The 17649-nt window shown below is 43.5% G+C and overlaps 1 protein-coding gene across 1 annotated transcript; it reads left to right on the forward strand.

Moving 5' to 3' along the window:
• The first annotated feature begins 5609 nt into the window (after positions 1-5609).
• Positions 5610-14398, forward strand: HYAL4 (hyaluronidase 4). The gene is made up of 3 exons (XM_077842008.1): positions 5610-6461; positions 11670-11759; positions 13988-14398. Exons 1-3 carry the CDS (start codon positions 5610-5612, stop codon positions 14396-14398), a joined length of 1353 nt encoding a protein of 450 aa, XP_077698134.1.
• Positions 14399-17649: the final 3251 nt, after the last annotated feature.

The raw sequence follows: 17649 nt of genomic DNA on the forward strand, positions 1-17649 counted from the left end.
TAATTTGCCAATTTATTTTAATTAATTTCAATTAATTAATAATATTATTAATTAATTATTAATATTAATTAGTATGGGTTTTAGGCTCACCAACCTGTTTGATCAGAAGATCAAAGTTCTTGTCCTGAATCAGGCTTCACAGAATTTACAAAGGACCCTTGGGGTTATGAATTAGTAGGGAAGAATTAGTAGGGGAAGCTAAAGTGGATGGGAACCTGGGAGGCAGTGACCATGAGATGGTTGAGTTCAGGATCCTGACACAGGGAAGAAAGGAGAGCAGCAGAATATGGACCCTGGACTTCAGAAAAGCAGACTTTGACTCCCTCAGGGAACTGATGGGCAGGATCCCCTGGGAGAATAAAATGAGGGGGAAAGGAGTCCAGGAGAGCTGGCTGTATTTTAAAGAATCTTTATTGAGGTTACAGGCACAAACCATCCCGATGTGTAGAAAGAATAGTAAATATGGCAGGCGACCAGCTTGGCTTAACAGTGAAATCCTTGCTGATCTTAAACACAAAAAAGAAGCTTACAAGAAGTGGAAGATTGGACAAATGACCAGGGAAGAGTATAAAGATATTGCTCGGGCATAAAGGAGTGAAATCAGGAAGGCCAAATCACACCTGGAGTTGCAGCTAGCAAGAGGTGTTAAGAGTAACAAGAAGGGTTTCTTCAGGTATGTTAGCAACAAGAAGAAAGTCAAGGAAAGTATGGGCCCCTTACTGAATGAGGGAGGCAACCTAGTGACGGAGGATGTGGAATAAGCTAATGTACTCAATGCTTTTTTTGCCTCTGTCTTCACGAACAAGGTCAGCTCCCAGACTACTGCACTGGGCAGCACAGCATTGGGAGGAGATGACCAGCCCTCTGTGGAGAAAGAAGTGGTCCAGGACTTAGAAAAGCTGGACAAGCACAAGTCCATGGGGCCAGATGCGCTGCATCCGAGAGTGCTAAAGGAGTTGGGCAGATGTGATTGCAGAGCCATTGGCCATTATCTTTGAAAACTCATGGCGATCCGGGGAAGTCCCGGACGACTGGAAAAAGGCTAATGTAGTGCCCATCTTTAAAAAAGGGAAGAAGGAGGATCCGGGGAACTACAGGCCAGTCAGCCTCACCTCAGTCCCTGGAAAAATCATGGAGCAGGTCCTCAAGGAATCAATTCTGAAGCACTTAGAGGAGAGGAAAGTGATCAGGAACAGTCAGCATGGACTCACCAAGGGCAAGTCATGCCTGACTAATCTAATTGCCTTCTATGATGAGATAACTGGCTCTGTGGATGAGGGGAAAGTGGTGGACGTGTTGTTCCTTGACTTTAGCAAAGCTTTTGACACGGTCTTCCACAGTACTCTTGCCAGCAAGTTAAAGAAGTATGGGCTGGATGAATGGACTATAAGGTGAATAGAAAGTTGGCTAGATTGTTGGGCTCAACGGGTAGTGATCAATGGCTCCATGTCTAGTTGGCAGCCGGTATCAAGCGGAGTGCCCCAAGGGTTGGTCCTCGGGACGGTTTTGTTCAATATCTTCATTAATGATCTGGAGGATGGTGTGGATTGCACCCTGAGCAAGTTTGCAGATGACACTAATCTGGGAGGAGAGGTAGATACACTGGAGGGTAGGGATAGGATACAGAGGGACCTAGACAAATTAGAGGATTGGGCCAAAAGAAATCTGACGAGGTTCAACAAGGACAAGTGCAGAGTCCTGCACTTAGGACGGAAGAACCCCATGCACTGCTACAGACTAGGGACCGAATGGCTCGGCTGCAGTTCTGCAAAAATGGACCTAGGGGTTACAGTGGACGAGAAGCTGGATATGAGTCAACAGTGTGCCCTTGTTGTTAAGAAGGCCAATGGCATTTTGGGATGGATAAGTAGGGGCATTGCCAGCAGATCAAGGGACGTGATCGTTCCCCTCTATTCAACATTGCTGAGGCCTCATCTGGAGTACTGTGTCCAGTTTTGGGCCCCACACTATAAGAAGGATGTGGAAAAATTGGAAAACATCCAGCGGAGGGCAACAAAAATGATTAGGGGACTGGAACACATGACTTATGAGGAGAGGCTGAGGGAACTGGGATTGTTTAGTCTGCGGAAGAGAAGAATGAGGGGGGATTTGATAGCTGCTTTCAACTACCTGAAAGGGGGTTCCAAAGAGGCTGGATCTAGACTGTTCTCAGTGGTAGCTGATGACCGAACAAGGACTAATGGTCTCAAGTTGCAGTGGGGGAGGTTTAGGTTGGATATTAGGGAAAACTTTTTCACTAGGAGGGTGGTGAAACACTGGAATACGTTACCTGGGGAGGTGGTGGAATCTCCTTCCTTAGATATTTTAAAGGTCAGGCTCGACAAAGCCCTGGCTGGGATGATTTAGTTGGGGATTAGTCCTGCTTTGAGCAGGGGGTTGGACTAGATGACCTCCTGAGGTCCCTTCCAACCGTGATATTCTATGATTCTATGACAGGAAGCTCACACTGAGACAGATATAGTTATAAAGACTTTTTATTAAAATCCATGAAATAGTAAGTAAATGGTAAAATAGTTAGAGTTACAAAGCTACAATTGTATTACTGTTATTTAAGAGATACATATGGTAATACAATATTATGTGCTGCAAAACTTTGGTTAATACTCACACCCTGTTTTGATAACCTGGTGTTGAAAGACACAGGACCTCGCCTCTGGTGGTTCCGGTTTCTCACCTCTTGCAGAGGAAACTAATGTGAAGGGCTGTCAAGGCGGCCTTAGAATTAACTTATTTAACTTAACTTAAAATTAAAAACCTAACAAACAAAACTGAGAATAAAAGTTTAGGGGAACCAAGCTTAGCCTAGTCCCCTTGGAACTTAAAGTTTGAAAAGAAAATAAGTATAGCCTATTAATAATTACTAGCCGTCGTAGATGGATAGCATTGATAGTGAGTTGAAGATGAAGATGAAGATAGCGAGGTGGGTCACCTCTTTTATAGGGCACAAATGCTGGAAATCCTTCCTCTTATGCCCAAATTTCATTCCTCCCCCACAGAAATGTTAAGGTACACTTACCCCATAGGCTAGTATGTATATGCGTATCAATGACATGCACATATGCACATCCGTTTTTTGTGGGGTACTTGTTAAATCTGTGGGTACAACTTTGAAAAAACCCCTATGCCATTCTTCCTTGTCTATTGGTCTAGGTAAAGGTGTGGGTACTTTATCTATTTGGGTAACAAGATGAAGGTCAACTTTACTTTCGGGTTAAAAGGTCCCAATATAAATATGCTAACTTTGCCTTAGCTTAACATATAGGGTTTTGGCCTGTAGGTCTCTTGCATTACAGACAAACTTATTTTCAATATGAATCTATAAATCTATTACAGTACATCAAATACTTAAACTTATAAGAAAAGATATCTATGCAAGCAAGCAGATTAATCCTTTGGGCTACAATATAAACAGGCAAACACATAGGCAAACTAAGCAAATACCTGACCTAAGTGGCACTATGGCCCTGAATGGTGATGCCACTCACTCAGATTTGGCCTGGCCCTCCCTTCCTCATGATAAAAGTGTGGCCAGGCTGAATATGAAGGAGTGGCATTGTGACCTGGTGCACAGTCGCAGTGTTGCTTAGCTTTGTCCTGGCTGCCCCATGTAGGTTGAAATGCCATTTACTCTCCTTTTGGGTGGCTGGGCCAAACCTGAGTGGGTAGCAGAGTGGGCAGCGCATCTCCTTCTCGCCATTGCCATGAGGCCAGCTTCTGCACCCTGGATCCCCCACAGAGGCCTGCCTGGCCTCATCCTGCTTCCAGCAGCCCATGTACCCTCTGCTCTGCCCACAGGAGTCACTCAGTGACAGCCTCTAGACCTGCTACAAGTATGGGGAACTGCAGACTGCCCACACAGGAGCCAGTGGAAGAGGGGTGACAGAGATCCCTGGAGGTGCGGACATTAGGGGTTTAACAGGGCAGTGTCCATGCAGCCAGTTACTATAGGACAGGGTTAACTAAGCTACATCTGTGCAGTGGAAGCCAGACATGCTTGGGTTTATAGATCACTATTGTAGCTGTGTTGGCCAGGACAAGGTTAATATAAATGCATCCATACTGTGGGAGTATCTAGTTTAGCTGGCCAGTAGAGGAGCTCAGAATTGTATGTTTGCCTAGGGCCTAGTTATGGGTTAATCTGGACGTGTAGAGTTTAGCATGCTTGAGTTTCTGTTCTGAGGTCAAGAAATGACAGCCTGAATGCTTGTTGAGCAATAAACCAATTATAATTACTAGTTTATGCTAGCACCCACGATGTGTTAGGCACTTTCCAAACAGTCAAGAAGAAATGATGGTTCCTGCCTGAAGCAGATCCCAGTCTAAGGAGAGATAGATAGCTAAGCAGAGATTAGGGGAAGGGGAACAAGAGATAGGGACTTTTTAATACAAGTCAACTAGATTCACTGTAGGCAGCATTGCAAAAGGGGGTCTTTAAGAGGGACTTATATGGGGATGGGACCACGTGGTACAAGACACGGAGGCAATTAAGCAAGAAGCTGACAAACAGGTGGATGAGTATGGGAACATCTGCAGAGCAGAGGAGGTGGAAACAACACAACTTAAGTAGGGAGGGGCAGAGCTATAGAGCTTTGAAGGAAGCAACAAGAAGCTGAACTTTAATATGATAGTGCACGGACAGCCAGCTTAAGGATGTCTCATGTTTTGCAAAGGCACCAAGTATGGGCAGAAGAAAATGAGAGAGGACATACTGTAGTGAGAGTACTTGAATGGACCCCAGGATAAGCAGTGGCTAGGGTTATTGTCTTCCAAACTGAAAATAACTTCATTACTCATTCTTTCCTACTGTTAAAAATAATTACAAACATCCTCGCTTTGCCCACAGTTCTTCATAGTAACCATGTAAGAATGCAAAATATTTACGACAAGATTACTGTGTCAGGCACAGGAGAAATTAAGTTAACATTAAAATGCACGGGCCAAATTCTGTTCTCAACTGTACTCCTACATTCCCATTAAAGTTAAATCAACCCAAGCTAAAGTTAAGAGGGTTGCATAGAGTAGCTGAGAACAGAATTTGGCCCTAAATCCACTTTCTGGGGATTGCCCGTCTCCAAAGGAAAAAAAAAATGTTTCAAAGGGAGATGAATGTGGGTAATTTGGATTGTAAATATTTAAGGGCAGGGACAGGAAGACAACTCTTGGTTCCAGTAAAGTAATGGCAAAACTATTAATTTCAATTAGATCAGGATATGGCTTATTGGGGTAGATTTACAGCTGCTATAAATTGCCACAGTTCCATTGACTTCCACAATGCTGCACTGATTTACAGCAGCTGAGAATCTGGCCCATTGTTTTTAGTTTGTCTGTAAAGTAGCATGTACATTTTGGCTCTCGGGTACTACAGCTGCAAATGCCTTAGAAATACCTCAGATTTCTAATACTGTGTAAAGAACAAATAATGCCCCCTTTCTTATGTTTTGCAGACAATATTGAACTAGGAGATCTCTACACTAGCCTCTTACATCATGAGAATACTATTTGAAAGTGGGATACTATTACATATTATCCAGTTGGCTCAGCTCATGGTGTGGCGACAGATTACATTTATTTGGAGTTCCACATTTGCAATGAAACCAGCCCAACCACTAGTTTTCCAAAGAAAACCTTTTATTGCTGCCTGGAATGCACCCACAGATCAATGCTCACTGAAATATAACATAACTCTGAACCTGAAAATGTTCCATGTGATTGGAAGCCCACTGGCCAGAGCAAGAGGGCAGAATGTGACTCTATTTTATGTGAATAGACTGGGATACTACCCCTGGTACACACCGCAGGAAATCCCTGTAAATGGTGGCCTACCTCAAAACTTCAGCTTGCAAACTCATCTGGAAAAAGCTGGCCAAGACATTCAATATTACATTCCTGCTGAGGACTTTAAAGGATTAGCCGTCATAGACTGGGAATACTGGAGGCCTCAGTGGTCACGCAACTGGAACACAAAAGACATTTACAGGCGAAAGTCACGGAAGCTCATTTCTGAAACGCAAGGCAATATTTCAGCAAATGACATTGAACATTTGGCCAAACTCTCCTTTGAAGAAAGTGCAAAGGCTTTCATGAAGGAGACAATTGAGCTAGGGATTAAAAGCAGACCTCTGGGCCTCTGGGGATACTATTTATACCCCGATTGCCACAATTATAATTTCCATGACCAGGACTACACTGGTTCCTGCCCAGAGAGTGAAGTTTTGAGGAACAATGAACTTTCCTGGCTCTGGGATAGCAGTGCAGCTCTGTATCCTTCCATTGGCATCAAGAAAACCCTTGGAAACAGTGAAAACATATTACGTTTCTCACAATTTAGGGTGACTGAGTCCATGAGGATCTCCTCCATGACATCGCATGATTATGCTCTGCCTGTGTTTGTCTATACTAGACTAAGTTACCGAGATGATCCTTTATTATTTCTTTCTAAGGTAAGCCAATTTTAGGAGTTATGGAGGCTGCTTTAAGTGATCTAACCATCATTATTGCAGAGATGCTTTGTATGTTTGTAAAGGCTTGTATATGGGTCTACTCTGCTGATTATTGTTTAAATGACTACACAAGGCTGGCCTTACCATGAGACGGCCACCTCAGGCGCCAGACTGTGTGTGTATCGGGTGGGGGGGGGGTGGCCACTAGGACCCAGAGTGTAGAAAATTGTGTCTGCTGCTGGTACGTATGTATTCTCTCTGCTCTAGATGCACAGAGATGGTGAAGTGCTGTGCTGGAGGAAAGAGGGCACATAACAAGCCAGCAGGAGAAGAGGTGAGAGGGAATAACAGAAAGCAGCAGGAGCTGCAGGGAGAGAGAGGATGAGGAGCCTCTTATGTACCTCTCTAGCACCCCGTGGAGCCTGGACTGATTAACACCAGCTTCTCAGGGAGCTTCCTCTTTCCTGCTGCTTCCCTGAACCCATTTGAGGAGAACAGGCAGTCAACTGAAGTAGTAGGAGCCAGTTAGGCCCTTAAGACGCTGATATCTTCCCTCACTCAGGCCCTGCTACCAGCCTGCTTATTTGTCCCCTTCAACTGAGTGTTGAGAGCCAGTGTTGAGAGGCACAGAACAGCAGTCATGAGTGAAAGTAGAAAACGCCCCTCTTGGGCAGCATTCAGAAAAAGAAAGAAAGCAAAGGAAGCTTTTCTATCTAAGCAGGAAGGAGCTCTCTTGAGATACATAGACACAAATGTTCACGGTGAGCCTTCCGGCCCCAGTGAGGATGTGAGTGGTGAGGAGATGCCTGATCTTCCAGTTAGTCAGAGTGCAGGTGACTTGGCAGCTACTGCAGCATCCATATTTCCATCTCAAATGGATGTAACCATGCACATTCCTGAAGAAAAGTGTAAATTAGAGAAGAGTGTGGTGGAGGTGCAAGAAACAGCTGCTGCTGAGTTAAGTTCCTTTAGTCTAGATGATCCAGGACTGTGGACCCACTTGAGCAATAGCCTGAGGGACTTCCTTGTACAGCAAGGAAGGGCCATAGCAAGTGTAAAACTTCATGTTCCCCAAAGACAATGAAAATAGACGTTTCCATCCAACACATTACTGGCGTGAAATACCCAATGGTGACAAAGTGGAGAAGCAGTTCAAATCTTTGCAACCAAGAAGGCAAGGAAAGCATCACTTTGATTATTCAAACAGATAAAAATGCCATTGTTTACTATGCAGACAAAAAAAGTTACATTTGATGTTCAGGCATTTGAAAGTTAAGTGTTACATAAAATTTTTGAACAAGGCATTTTAAGTTGTTAGTTCTCCTTTATTGGGGTAGGTAGCAGAGCAGTACCATGAGAAGAGTAGAACAGGAAGAAGGCAGAATTGAGACCTTTCACAGTTTTGGCCCAAGCGAGGGGACATGGGGGCATCATTTGAGCTCCCGGCCTCAGGTGCCAAAATGTTGTGGGCTGGCCCTGTGACTACATGTTTTAGAACAGCCAAAGTTCAGCAGTAAACATTCAATCTGAAAGACACTTAAAAAAAAATCTGCAATGTTGTTGTAGCCATATTGGTCCCAGGATATTAGAGAAACAAGGTGAGTGAGGTTGTATATTTTACTGGACCAACTTCTGTTTGGTTCTGAAAGCTCTGTGTAAGCTGAAAGCTTGTCTCTCTCCCCATCAGAACTTTGTCCAATAAAATATATTACCTCATCCACCTTGTCTCTCTAACATTTTTGTAATGTATATATTTTTCTCCAGTTCAGCACTGTGCTATATTCCTGTCTGGCAATGACAAAACTAGAGAATTTTTACAGATTTTATTTAGCTGGAATGCAAATGGTTAAATTAACACAAAATGCTTTTCTTCTGCAAAGCACTATACAGCTATTAACTAATTCTCACAGCTGTTAGGTAGGTATTATTCGCGTTTTACAGGAGAGAAACTGAGGAGGAGATGTTAAGCAACTTGCCCAGTACCACATAGGTAGTCTATATGGGAGCCGGGTTTCAAACTTGGGAGTTGTTGCCCCAGGCCCCAACCCTGCAAAGACTTTGTCAAGTGCCTAACTTTAAGCATGTGAGCAGTCCCATTGAAGCCAGTAGGACGACATCCTTAAAGTGAAACATGTGTATGTGTTTGCAGGATCAGGGCCTTAGACGAGACCATTCTTCTCTTTTGGGTACAGAGATCCTCTCAGAAAAAGATAATATTCTTCTTTTAAATAATAAATATAACCTTCTTGTAACTCCACATTAGCGACAGCCACCAGGTTGCTGTATTAGACCCAAACCTTGGCTCCCACAGGTTTTTAAGTTTATTGAGTCTGAGCAGTATAAAGACAAGCTGTCCCAGTGCATGTCACTCACCACAATGGGCTGGCACTTCCTGCTGGCCATCTCGGGGATTAGCTTGAGGTTGACACCCCCCATCAGCAGTCTACACAGTGTCATCCAATCTCCGCCATCAGCCTGCAACCCCTCTCACAGCCTCAGGAATCACAGCATCCTCTTCGTGGTTCAGCCCTCCAGCTGTGTCACTGTCTGTGATCCCCCCTTCTGGGGGAATTTAACTTCTAGTGCAGCCACTTCCCCAGTGGCTGGGGTAGGGGACCTGGACCCACCCACTACTCTGAGTCCTGACCCAAGGACCCTGTATTTGGCAGCCACATGTTGCCTCCCCTCCAACTCCTCAATATATTTCCCTGGGCCACTTCCCCGCAGCCCCAGCACCTTCAACGCCCTAACCTCAGGGCCTCAGCATGCCAGTCCTAGCAGCCAGCCAGAAGCTCCCTCTCGCTCCCCTTTTCCTGTCCAGCACTGCTCTGTCCAGGGTGCTAGCTTCCTTCTACCTGCAAGGCATCCAGTCCTTCCTCCTTGAGCTCCCAGGAGTAATTGACCCCACTCTTCCCTGTAACTCTTTTTATATGGGCCTGCTGGGTCTTGATTAGCTGCTCCTCATAGCCCCTCCTCTATTGGCTGTTTTTCGCACAGCCTCTCTAGGGTTCTACCAACCCCCTACAGGCCAGTGTGAAGCCAACACCCCATCACACAAGCCTTTTAGAAAGACAAGGTGGGTGCGATAACATCTTTCATTTGACCATCTTCTGTTGGTGAGAGAGACAAGATCTTCTACAGGTCTGGGAAATGTACTAAGCGTGTCACAGCTAAATAGTTTAGCATATCTGTTTTATCTTGTTTTTAGCTGAGACACTCTGAGTACCTCTCCCAGACCTGAAGAAGAGCTCTGTGTAGCTTGAAAGCTTGTCACTACCACTACACTTCATACGAGCCTTTCAGGCACATTCCCAAGGAACACAGTCCAAGGCTTGTACACCTTCTTGGGATGTGGGACCTCACAGCCTAACTGTGTTAGACCACCAAGACCAATATGGCCCTTCCAAGTCTCCCCAGCAGCTCACATGCCGTCTCCAGAGCTTTACCCTCCTGGGTACGGAACTTCTGAAACATACACATATACCTTACTGATAGATAAGCACAAGAGATATATAGGTCTGTAGAAAAATAACAAACTCCTGCACATAAGACCCTCCCTCAGTTTCCTTACCCTTCCTTTGTAAAGTGCTTTGAGATCTATTGATGAAAAGTGCTATATAAGAACTAGGTATTATTATTAGTCAGCATTTTTCAGGGAACCCAGGATCTGCCTGTACCCCCATTCCTTCTGCCCAGTCTTGCCTTCTGGTTCTGGTCTCCTCTTGTAGTGAGTCTCCCTCTAAGAAGAAGCTCCTAACATCTTAACTCTTCATGTACTTCCCCTGCAGTTTTTCATTCTCCATCCAATCCTCAATGTATTGTGACCTTCAACATCCCCAATATTTATTACAGCCTACTGGAGTCATTAGCAAGTCAATAGTCTTTGGCTGGTTGTCTCCATTGTTCTACTAGGGCCAGGCTATTGTTGATGGACCTTAATGTCTGTTCCATTTAGGGACAGATCCCCAGGTGCAACATTCCCTTCCTTTGACACCAGAGGGATGATGTAAGGATACAGTAGAAGACATTGATGAGGGTATAAACATAAAATCAGAATGGAATTTATAAATTCACATAGACAGATTCCCAAATTGTCATACTTTCTCTTTCATTTAAGTTATACAATGCCAGTCTTCTCCATCCTTGAATTTGCTGTCCATTCATGAAAACTGCTAATCTTATATGAAGGCCTGAAGGAGTTCACACTGAAAAAAAGTGAGGCCAATGCATGACCTTGGACTTGGAATTACATCTTTCTAAATCTGACAAAGATTGGAATTGATTGGTGTACAGAAGTGGCTGCTTCTCCCTAGTTTTCAGCAGAGATTTATTAGCTGAACTCTTTAAGGAGTTTTCATGTAAAAAAAAAAAAACAACCCACTAAATGTACTACACTATGTAGTAAATAATTAATACTATACTATTGCCAACGTAAATGAAAATAAAATTATTTTTCCTGGTTTGATTGTTCACTTGAAAAATTCAGTAATTCCCCATCACCATGCCAACAATTAGTGTAAATTTTGCAAGGATCTATTTAATGATATTCATTAATTATCTTTGTATCCAGAAAATTAAGGCTTCTGGGAAAACAATTTCTCAAAATGAATCTTCTTTAAAATTTGTTTAATATATATCTACATAGACAAGTGCGGAAAGAAGATACACTTTGCACCACTCTCATGCCATCAGAAACAGAAAGTCTTTCTCTTGACATTCCACCCAAGAAATATTCCCTAGATGAGCCTGATCCTGCAGTCCTAATGGGTTGAAACAAAACCTTGGATCCAAACATCCCAAGTCTTTGGAATGTTCCAGATCTGAGATACAATTTTGCATCATGAGCCCACCCCTATTTCAGTAGAAATTTACATATTTTCAGAAGTTATGGACTAGATCCATTGAAGTCCATAAAGCTATGTCTATTAACACCCGCTGAAGAGCTGGCCCTTTGTGAGCTATCACTATGACACATACTGTAAAATGAGAGATGAATACAATAAGAAGTATGCACAGTGTTTTCAATAAAATATCAAGAAGATTCTATTTTTGTCTGGACTAGAAATCCTTATAGCCCTGTGAGTTTTGTATAACACTTACCTTGCTTTACATTTTGTTTAACACTAACACTTGCCTGGCTTTAATAACCACAAACTGTGAAAGCAATAAATTAGACTGACAGTGATGTCTTTATTGTTTTCACTGTAGCAAGATCTTATTAGCACTATTGGAGAGAGTGCCGCCTTGGGAGCTTCAGGAATTGTTATTTGGGGAGATATGAATTTAACGTCATCAGAGGTAAGTCAATGCCATAATGCTAATTCAAATGTATTAGCACAGCATATATCTTAATTCCATTGTATGAACATTTTCCAGATACATCAGTTCCTTTGAGTTCTGAATTCCAGCGAGTGTGATAGCTCATACAGTCCCCTTAGCCACCCAATCAAGATCATGAGGGAATGTGCAAATTTTTCATGATTGAACAGGTTATTCTCCTAATTATAGGCCACCATGGGTGGGAAGGGAAGTCAGTGGCTGGCAGCAGGGATTCTGGAGAAGTGTTCTGAAAACCCATAATCCAGGTCAGGTTTTACAGAGCTGCAGGAAGTCAGCCAAAGCCTTATTAGCAAACCAGTCAGGCAGGGCAGGTGGCCTTGGGTATTCCTAAAATATCCATTAATTGGAATTTTCAGAAGGAGCTGGCTGGTTATGGGATATGTTCATTTAGGCATGTGGACTCATAAATCTAGACTAGTACATGGACCCATGATGTAGGGGTTTTGCTTTATATTATGTTAAGCCTGCGCACGTAAAGGACAAAAGGGCTGGCGTTTGAACTCTGTAACATGGAAATTTAGCTTCCAGAAGGCTGGGCATAAATTTTTACCATGTGAAAGGTGTGTGAGGCACGTCTTTTTAGCTACTACGACTCTGGTAGATGTAACAGGAACAAAAGGTTGTTAGGTGCAAGTAGTACTCCTGAGGGCATGCTATGCCAAAAAATTAAAAATTCTGCACACAGTATTTTAAAATTCTGCAAAATTCTGCAATTTTTTTGTCAAATAAATGTGGAACCTCCAGAATGGAACTGGGGATCACAGGCCACTGGCTGCACAGAGGTGGGAGATCAATGTGTAGCTCCCCGCCCCCTCCCGGTACACGGACTCAGTGGTGAGGCTGCATCCAACCCTTACATAGTGCAAGAACCAGGGCTGTCCCAGAAACACCCCAGGGCCCTGCCCTTCCATGCCAGGTGCACCAGGTGTGGGCAGGCAGGCTCAGCAAGGCAGGATCCAAGTGTGGAGGGGCTTAGTATGGGGGGTCCAGGATATGGATTGAGAGGGTTCTGTGTGGGGCAATCTGGGTGCAGGGGGCTCAGTGGGGGTCTGGGTGCAGGGGAATCTGGATGCATGGGGGCTTGTTGGGGGGTTCTTGGTGAAACTGTAATGGGACTCTGCAGTGGGGTGAAAGTACTTGGGGTTCAGCAGGAGAGGTCTGGGAGGGATAGAGCTTGGCACGGGGGTCCGGATATGGGGAGTTCAGTGGGGGGAGGGTCCAGATGCTGGAGGAGTGGGGCTCAATGGGGTTGGGGTCCAGGTGCAGCTGGTTGGGGCTTGATATGGTGGGGATCTAGGTGCGGATGGCTCATTGGGGTGGTCCAGGAGAGAGAGTGAGACTCATTGTGGGGGGTGGTTCTGAGTGCGGGGGGAGGGTAAGGATCGGTAAAAGGGTCTGGGTATGAGGGGGTCTGGATCCACAGGGGTTGGGTGGATGCAGGAGCAGCTCCCTGTACAGTGATCCCTCCCCCTGCAAGATGGGTGCAGGAAGCATGGGGGGAGGGGAGTTTGCAGAGCTTCCTACAGCAGCCAGGGGAATAAATCTGGGGGTGAGTCTGACCCGGTTCTGGATGCCATGCAGGGGAAGAGGAAGTCCCGTCTTCCCCAGCCCAGCCAGGACTAGCAGCTGAGCCCCGGGCAGGATAGGAGCCACCAGCTGAGTCTACCCCAGTCCCACCCGCTGCCCCATAGTGATTTACTTCTCTGCTGACTGCCCTGGGCACCTGAAACATACTGCTGGGGAGGGTCGCATGACAGCTCTTGTGGCTTCCCTTTGCTTCCCCATCAAAAAGCCATTTTTTCTGCGGGGAAGCAAAGAAATCTGTGGGGGACATAAATTCTGCACATGTGCATTGGCGCTGAATTCCCTCAGGAGTAAAGTAGATATGCTCAGTTGTCAGTAATGAGATCAATTGCTGAAGCCAATCATTTGAACACAGAGCTGTGGCTCCAATCAAATTCAAAGATCTTAATGAGACACTATCAGGTTATTTTTTAAAATGAACAATCTCTTAGTGTACATATCTAATACTATTTTAGACAGTCAACATAATTTCAATTTTAATAATCTAATTCTAGCTCCAATTGTAAAGCTTTTTATTTACATTTTGCATATTTCTCAGTTTGAACAAAGAATACAGACTAGTGAGTTTCACGTCAGCTAAGTTTTTTTCTCTGCTTTTGAAGGGCAACTGCACAAAGGTGAAACAATTTGTTGCTACTGAATTAGGGGACTACATCATCAATGTGACCAAAGCAGCAGAGGTGTGCAGCAACCATCTTTGTCAGAATAACGGGAGATGTATACGAAGAAAATGGAAAGCTCTGGATTACCTTCATTTAAATCCTAAAAACTTCAAAATAGAGGCTTCAGAGGACCAAGAATTTACAGTCAGAGGAGAAGCATCAAGTACTGACCTGGAAGTAATGTCACAGAAATTCACCTGTCACTGTTATCAGGGCTATGAAGGAGCTGATTGCCGGAAAGTTCAGACTTCAGATAAGCAACCTGGAAATTCTGCAGATTTCCTCTTACCCAAAACATTAGTAATAAGTCTGCTTTCTTTGCCTTTCTATTTTCTGAGTGTTAACTTGTGAATAGTTACACTGAATAGGGTCTTTCTAGACTCCATAGGTTCAGAGGAACCACTTTCATAAAAGAGAGAGATTGTGACAATTCTCTATTGTCTTTTAAAAATCAAGTGAGATATTGTAGCAATTAAAACACTACTAAAGTGATATCCTAAATCAATCAACACAGAATTGGGCAACTTTTTTTGGCTCAGAAGAGACTTTATGTGTTTTCTACCCAGCATAGTAGGACCAGGGGTTAAATGTTATTTTAAATTCTCTATCTACATTTTGCTGACAAATTAAATTAATGCATCACTGGAATCAAAACAATGGCAAAATATTTCCAGATGTTGTAGTCCTCCATTTCTAAGCAACAAATCAGACAGAGACAGATTAATTAGAACAGTCTGATTGCTTTGCACTACTCAGGTGATGCCCAACAGTCATAAACTCCTCTAAACGGGGCGGCTAAATTCAGACTGAGACCATTTTGCATCAAAGGAGCAGGTTAGTGACTCTGGCTCCCAGTCTTCTCTCTCTTAGTTCCTGTGTCCTAAGCCACACAAGTTCCTCCCCACCCCCTTGTAAGGAGACCATTTACTGCAGTGCAAGACCTCTTTACACACCCACACCCCAGTGAAATAGATGAGAGTTCTGTGCATACAAGGGTTATTGGCTTGGGCTCAATATATGGCCATGCAGCTCAAGGGATTAAAAAGAGTCATCCCCAACCCTCATGTAGGTATTCCAATTAATACAGCAAAATACTTAATTAAAATAATCTCAGAAAAGATGAGTTGTAAAAAACATTCCAGAGAGAGTCACTTGAAATGTTATTATAATTCTGGTCTCAGCAAGTTCTGAATGGAGATAAATATTTTTTAAAACCATATTTCCAAAAACTCCAAGTTTGTTGGTATTTAAAAGAGTAGCTGTATCAAGGAAGATGGGGATAATATGGGCCAATCATTTTTCTACTTCAAAATGTACCACTCTAAAAAGGTAAAAAAAATCATTTACTGAATTTGTCATGCACAGTGACATGGTGACTGCCATAGCCACCAGGTTGAAAAGAGACACCACAATGGTCACGAATAGACACAGCTGGCTGAACATTTTGACACAGTTTTTCATAGAAATTTCTAATGTTGAGGAAAATAATCTATTGAAATGTTGTATGAATTTTGTTGTGAAAATTATATCATTTTTTACCAGTTCTGCTAATAGATGGACAAAGAAAGATCTAACAGACCCCAATAAATTGAAACAGTCATTTACAGTCTGTCATGTCAAGCATCAATTTTTTAACCCTTCACAATGAGATTACTGCTTTTAAGTGGCCTTTACTGAAACCCTAATTCATCTTCTTGCTCACTAGCAGGAACCAGCTACTCCCTTCCTGCTTCTGCTTCTTAACTCACATCATGCCCAAATAGACTTCTCCCCATTGTCCTGGCCCATCCTAGAATATTCCCCTTCTCCTTGTATAATACACTCTTCCCTCCAGCCATGCCATTTCCCCCGGCTGTGTTTTGCCTCCCAGTGCAAAAGAAAGGTCAGGATGGGCTCTGTCAAGGGACAGACTGGGAGGGAAAATTGAGGGATGTTTTCAACAAAGAAGGTATGTTGTGGAATTCACTTTTCTGAAGCGTTTTAACCTGCCCTGCCTCCCAGAGGCTCTCTGTCCTGGCACTCTCCTTCTGTCCTGGCACAAACATCTCTTGTGCCTATTCAAAAACTTTTGGAAAATGGTCTGTCTTCAAAGTATTGTTTGTGTGGCTATTCATAGATTCATAGATATTTAGGTCAGAAGGGACCATTATGATCATGTAGTCTGACCTCCTGTACAACGCAGGCCACAGAATTTCACCCACCACTCCTGCAAAAGACCTCACACCTATATCTGTGCTATTGAAGTCCTCAAATCGTAGTTTAAAGACTTCAAGGAGCAGAAAATCCTCCAGCAAGTGACCCGTGCCCCATGCTACAGAGGAAGGCGAAAAGCCTCCAGGGCCTCTTCCAATCTGCCCTGGAGGAAAATTCCTTCCCGACCCCAGATATGGCGATCAGCTAAACCCTGAGCATATGGGCAAGATTCATCAGCCAGATACTACAGAAAATTCTTTCCTGGGTAACTCGGATCCCAACCCATCTAATATCCCATCACAGGCCATTGGGCCTATTTACCATGAATATTTAATTACCAAAACCATGTTATCCCATCATCCCATCTCCTCCATAAACTTATCAAGTTTAAACTTAAAGCCAGATAGATCTTTTGCCCCCACTGCTTCCCTTGGAAGGCTATTCCAAAACTTCACTCCTCTGATGGTTAGAAACCTTCGTCTAATTTCTAATCTAAATTTCCTGGTGGCCAGTTTATATCCATTTGTTCTTGTGTCCACATTGGTACTGAGCTTAAATAATTCCTCTCCCTCTCCAGTATTTATCCCTCTGATATATTTATAGAGAGCAATCATATCTCCCCTTAACCTTCTTTTAGTTAGGCTAAACAAGCCAAGCTCCTTGAGTCTCCTTTCATAAGACAAGTTTTCCATTCCTCGGATCATCCTAGTAGCCCTTCTCTGTACCTGTTCCAGTTTGAATTCATCCTTCTTAAACATGAGAGACCAGAACTGCACACAGTATTCCAGGTGAGGTCTCACCAGTGCCTTGTATAACAGTACTAAAACCTCCTTATCCCTACTGGAAATACCTCTCCTGATGCATCCCAAGACCGCATTAGCTTTTTTCACGGCCATATCACATTGGCAGCTCATAGTCATCCCATGATCAACCAATACTCCAAGGTCCTTTTCCTCCTCCGTTACTTCTAATTGATGCGTCCCTAGCTTATAACTAAAATTCTTGTTATTAATCCCTAAATGCATGACCTTACACTTCTCACTATTAAATTTCATCCTATTACTATTACTCCAGTTTACAAGGTCATCCAGATCCTCCTGTAGGATATCCCTGTCCTTCTCTAAATTGGCAATACCTCCCAGCTTTCTATCATCCGCAAACTTTATTAGCACACTCCCACTTTTTGTGCCAAGGTCAGTAATAAAAAGATTAAATAAACTATTAGCAGTTTTCCTAGGGTTAAGTGTAGAAATGTGGATTTATTTGAATGGAGCAATTACAATCTATTTGGTGAATAATGACGTATTCTTAAAAATATACATACACAATAAATTATGTCATTACACGTCAGGCAAGGTACCTGGAAGAAGGATGGTCCAGTGGATAGGGGCTAGCCAGCAAAGCAGGAG

This window comes from Eretmochelys imbricata, chromosome 1 (genome assembly GCF_965152235.1).
Source record: "Eretmochelys imbricata isolate rEreImb1 chromosome 1, rEreImb1.hap1, whole genome shotgun sequence".
Classification (NCBI taxonomy): Eukaryota; Metazoa; Chordata; order Testudines; family Cheloniidae; genus Eretmochelys; species Eretmochelys imbricata.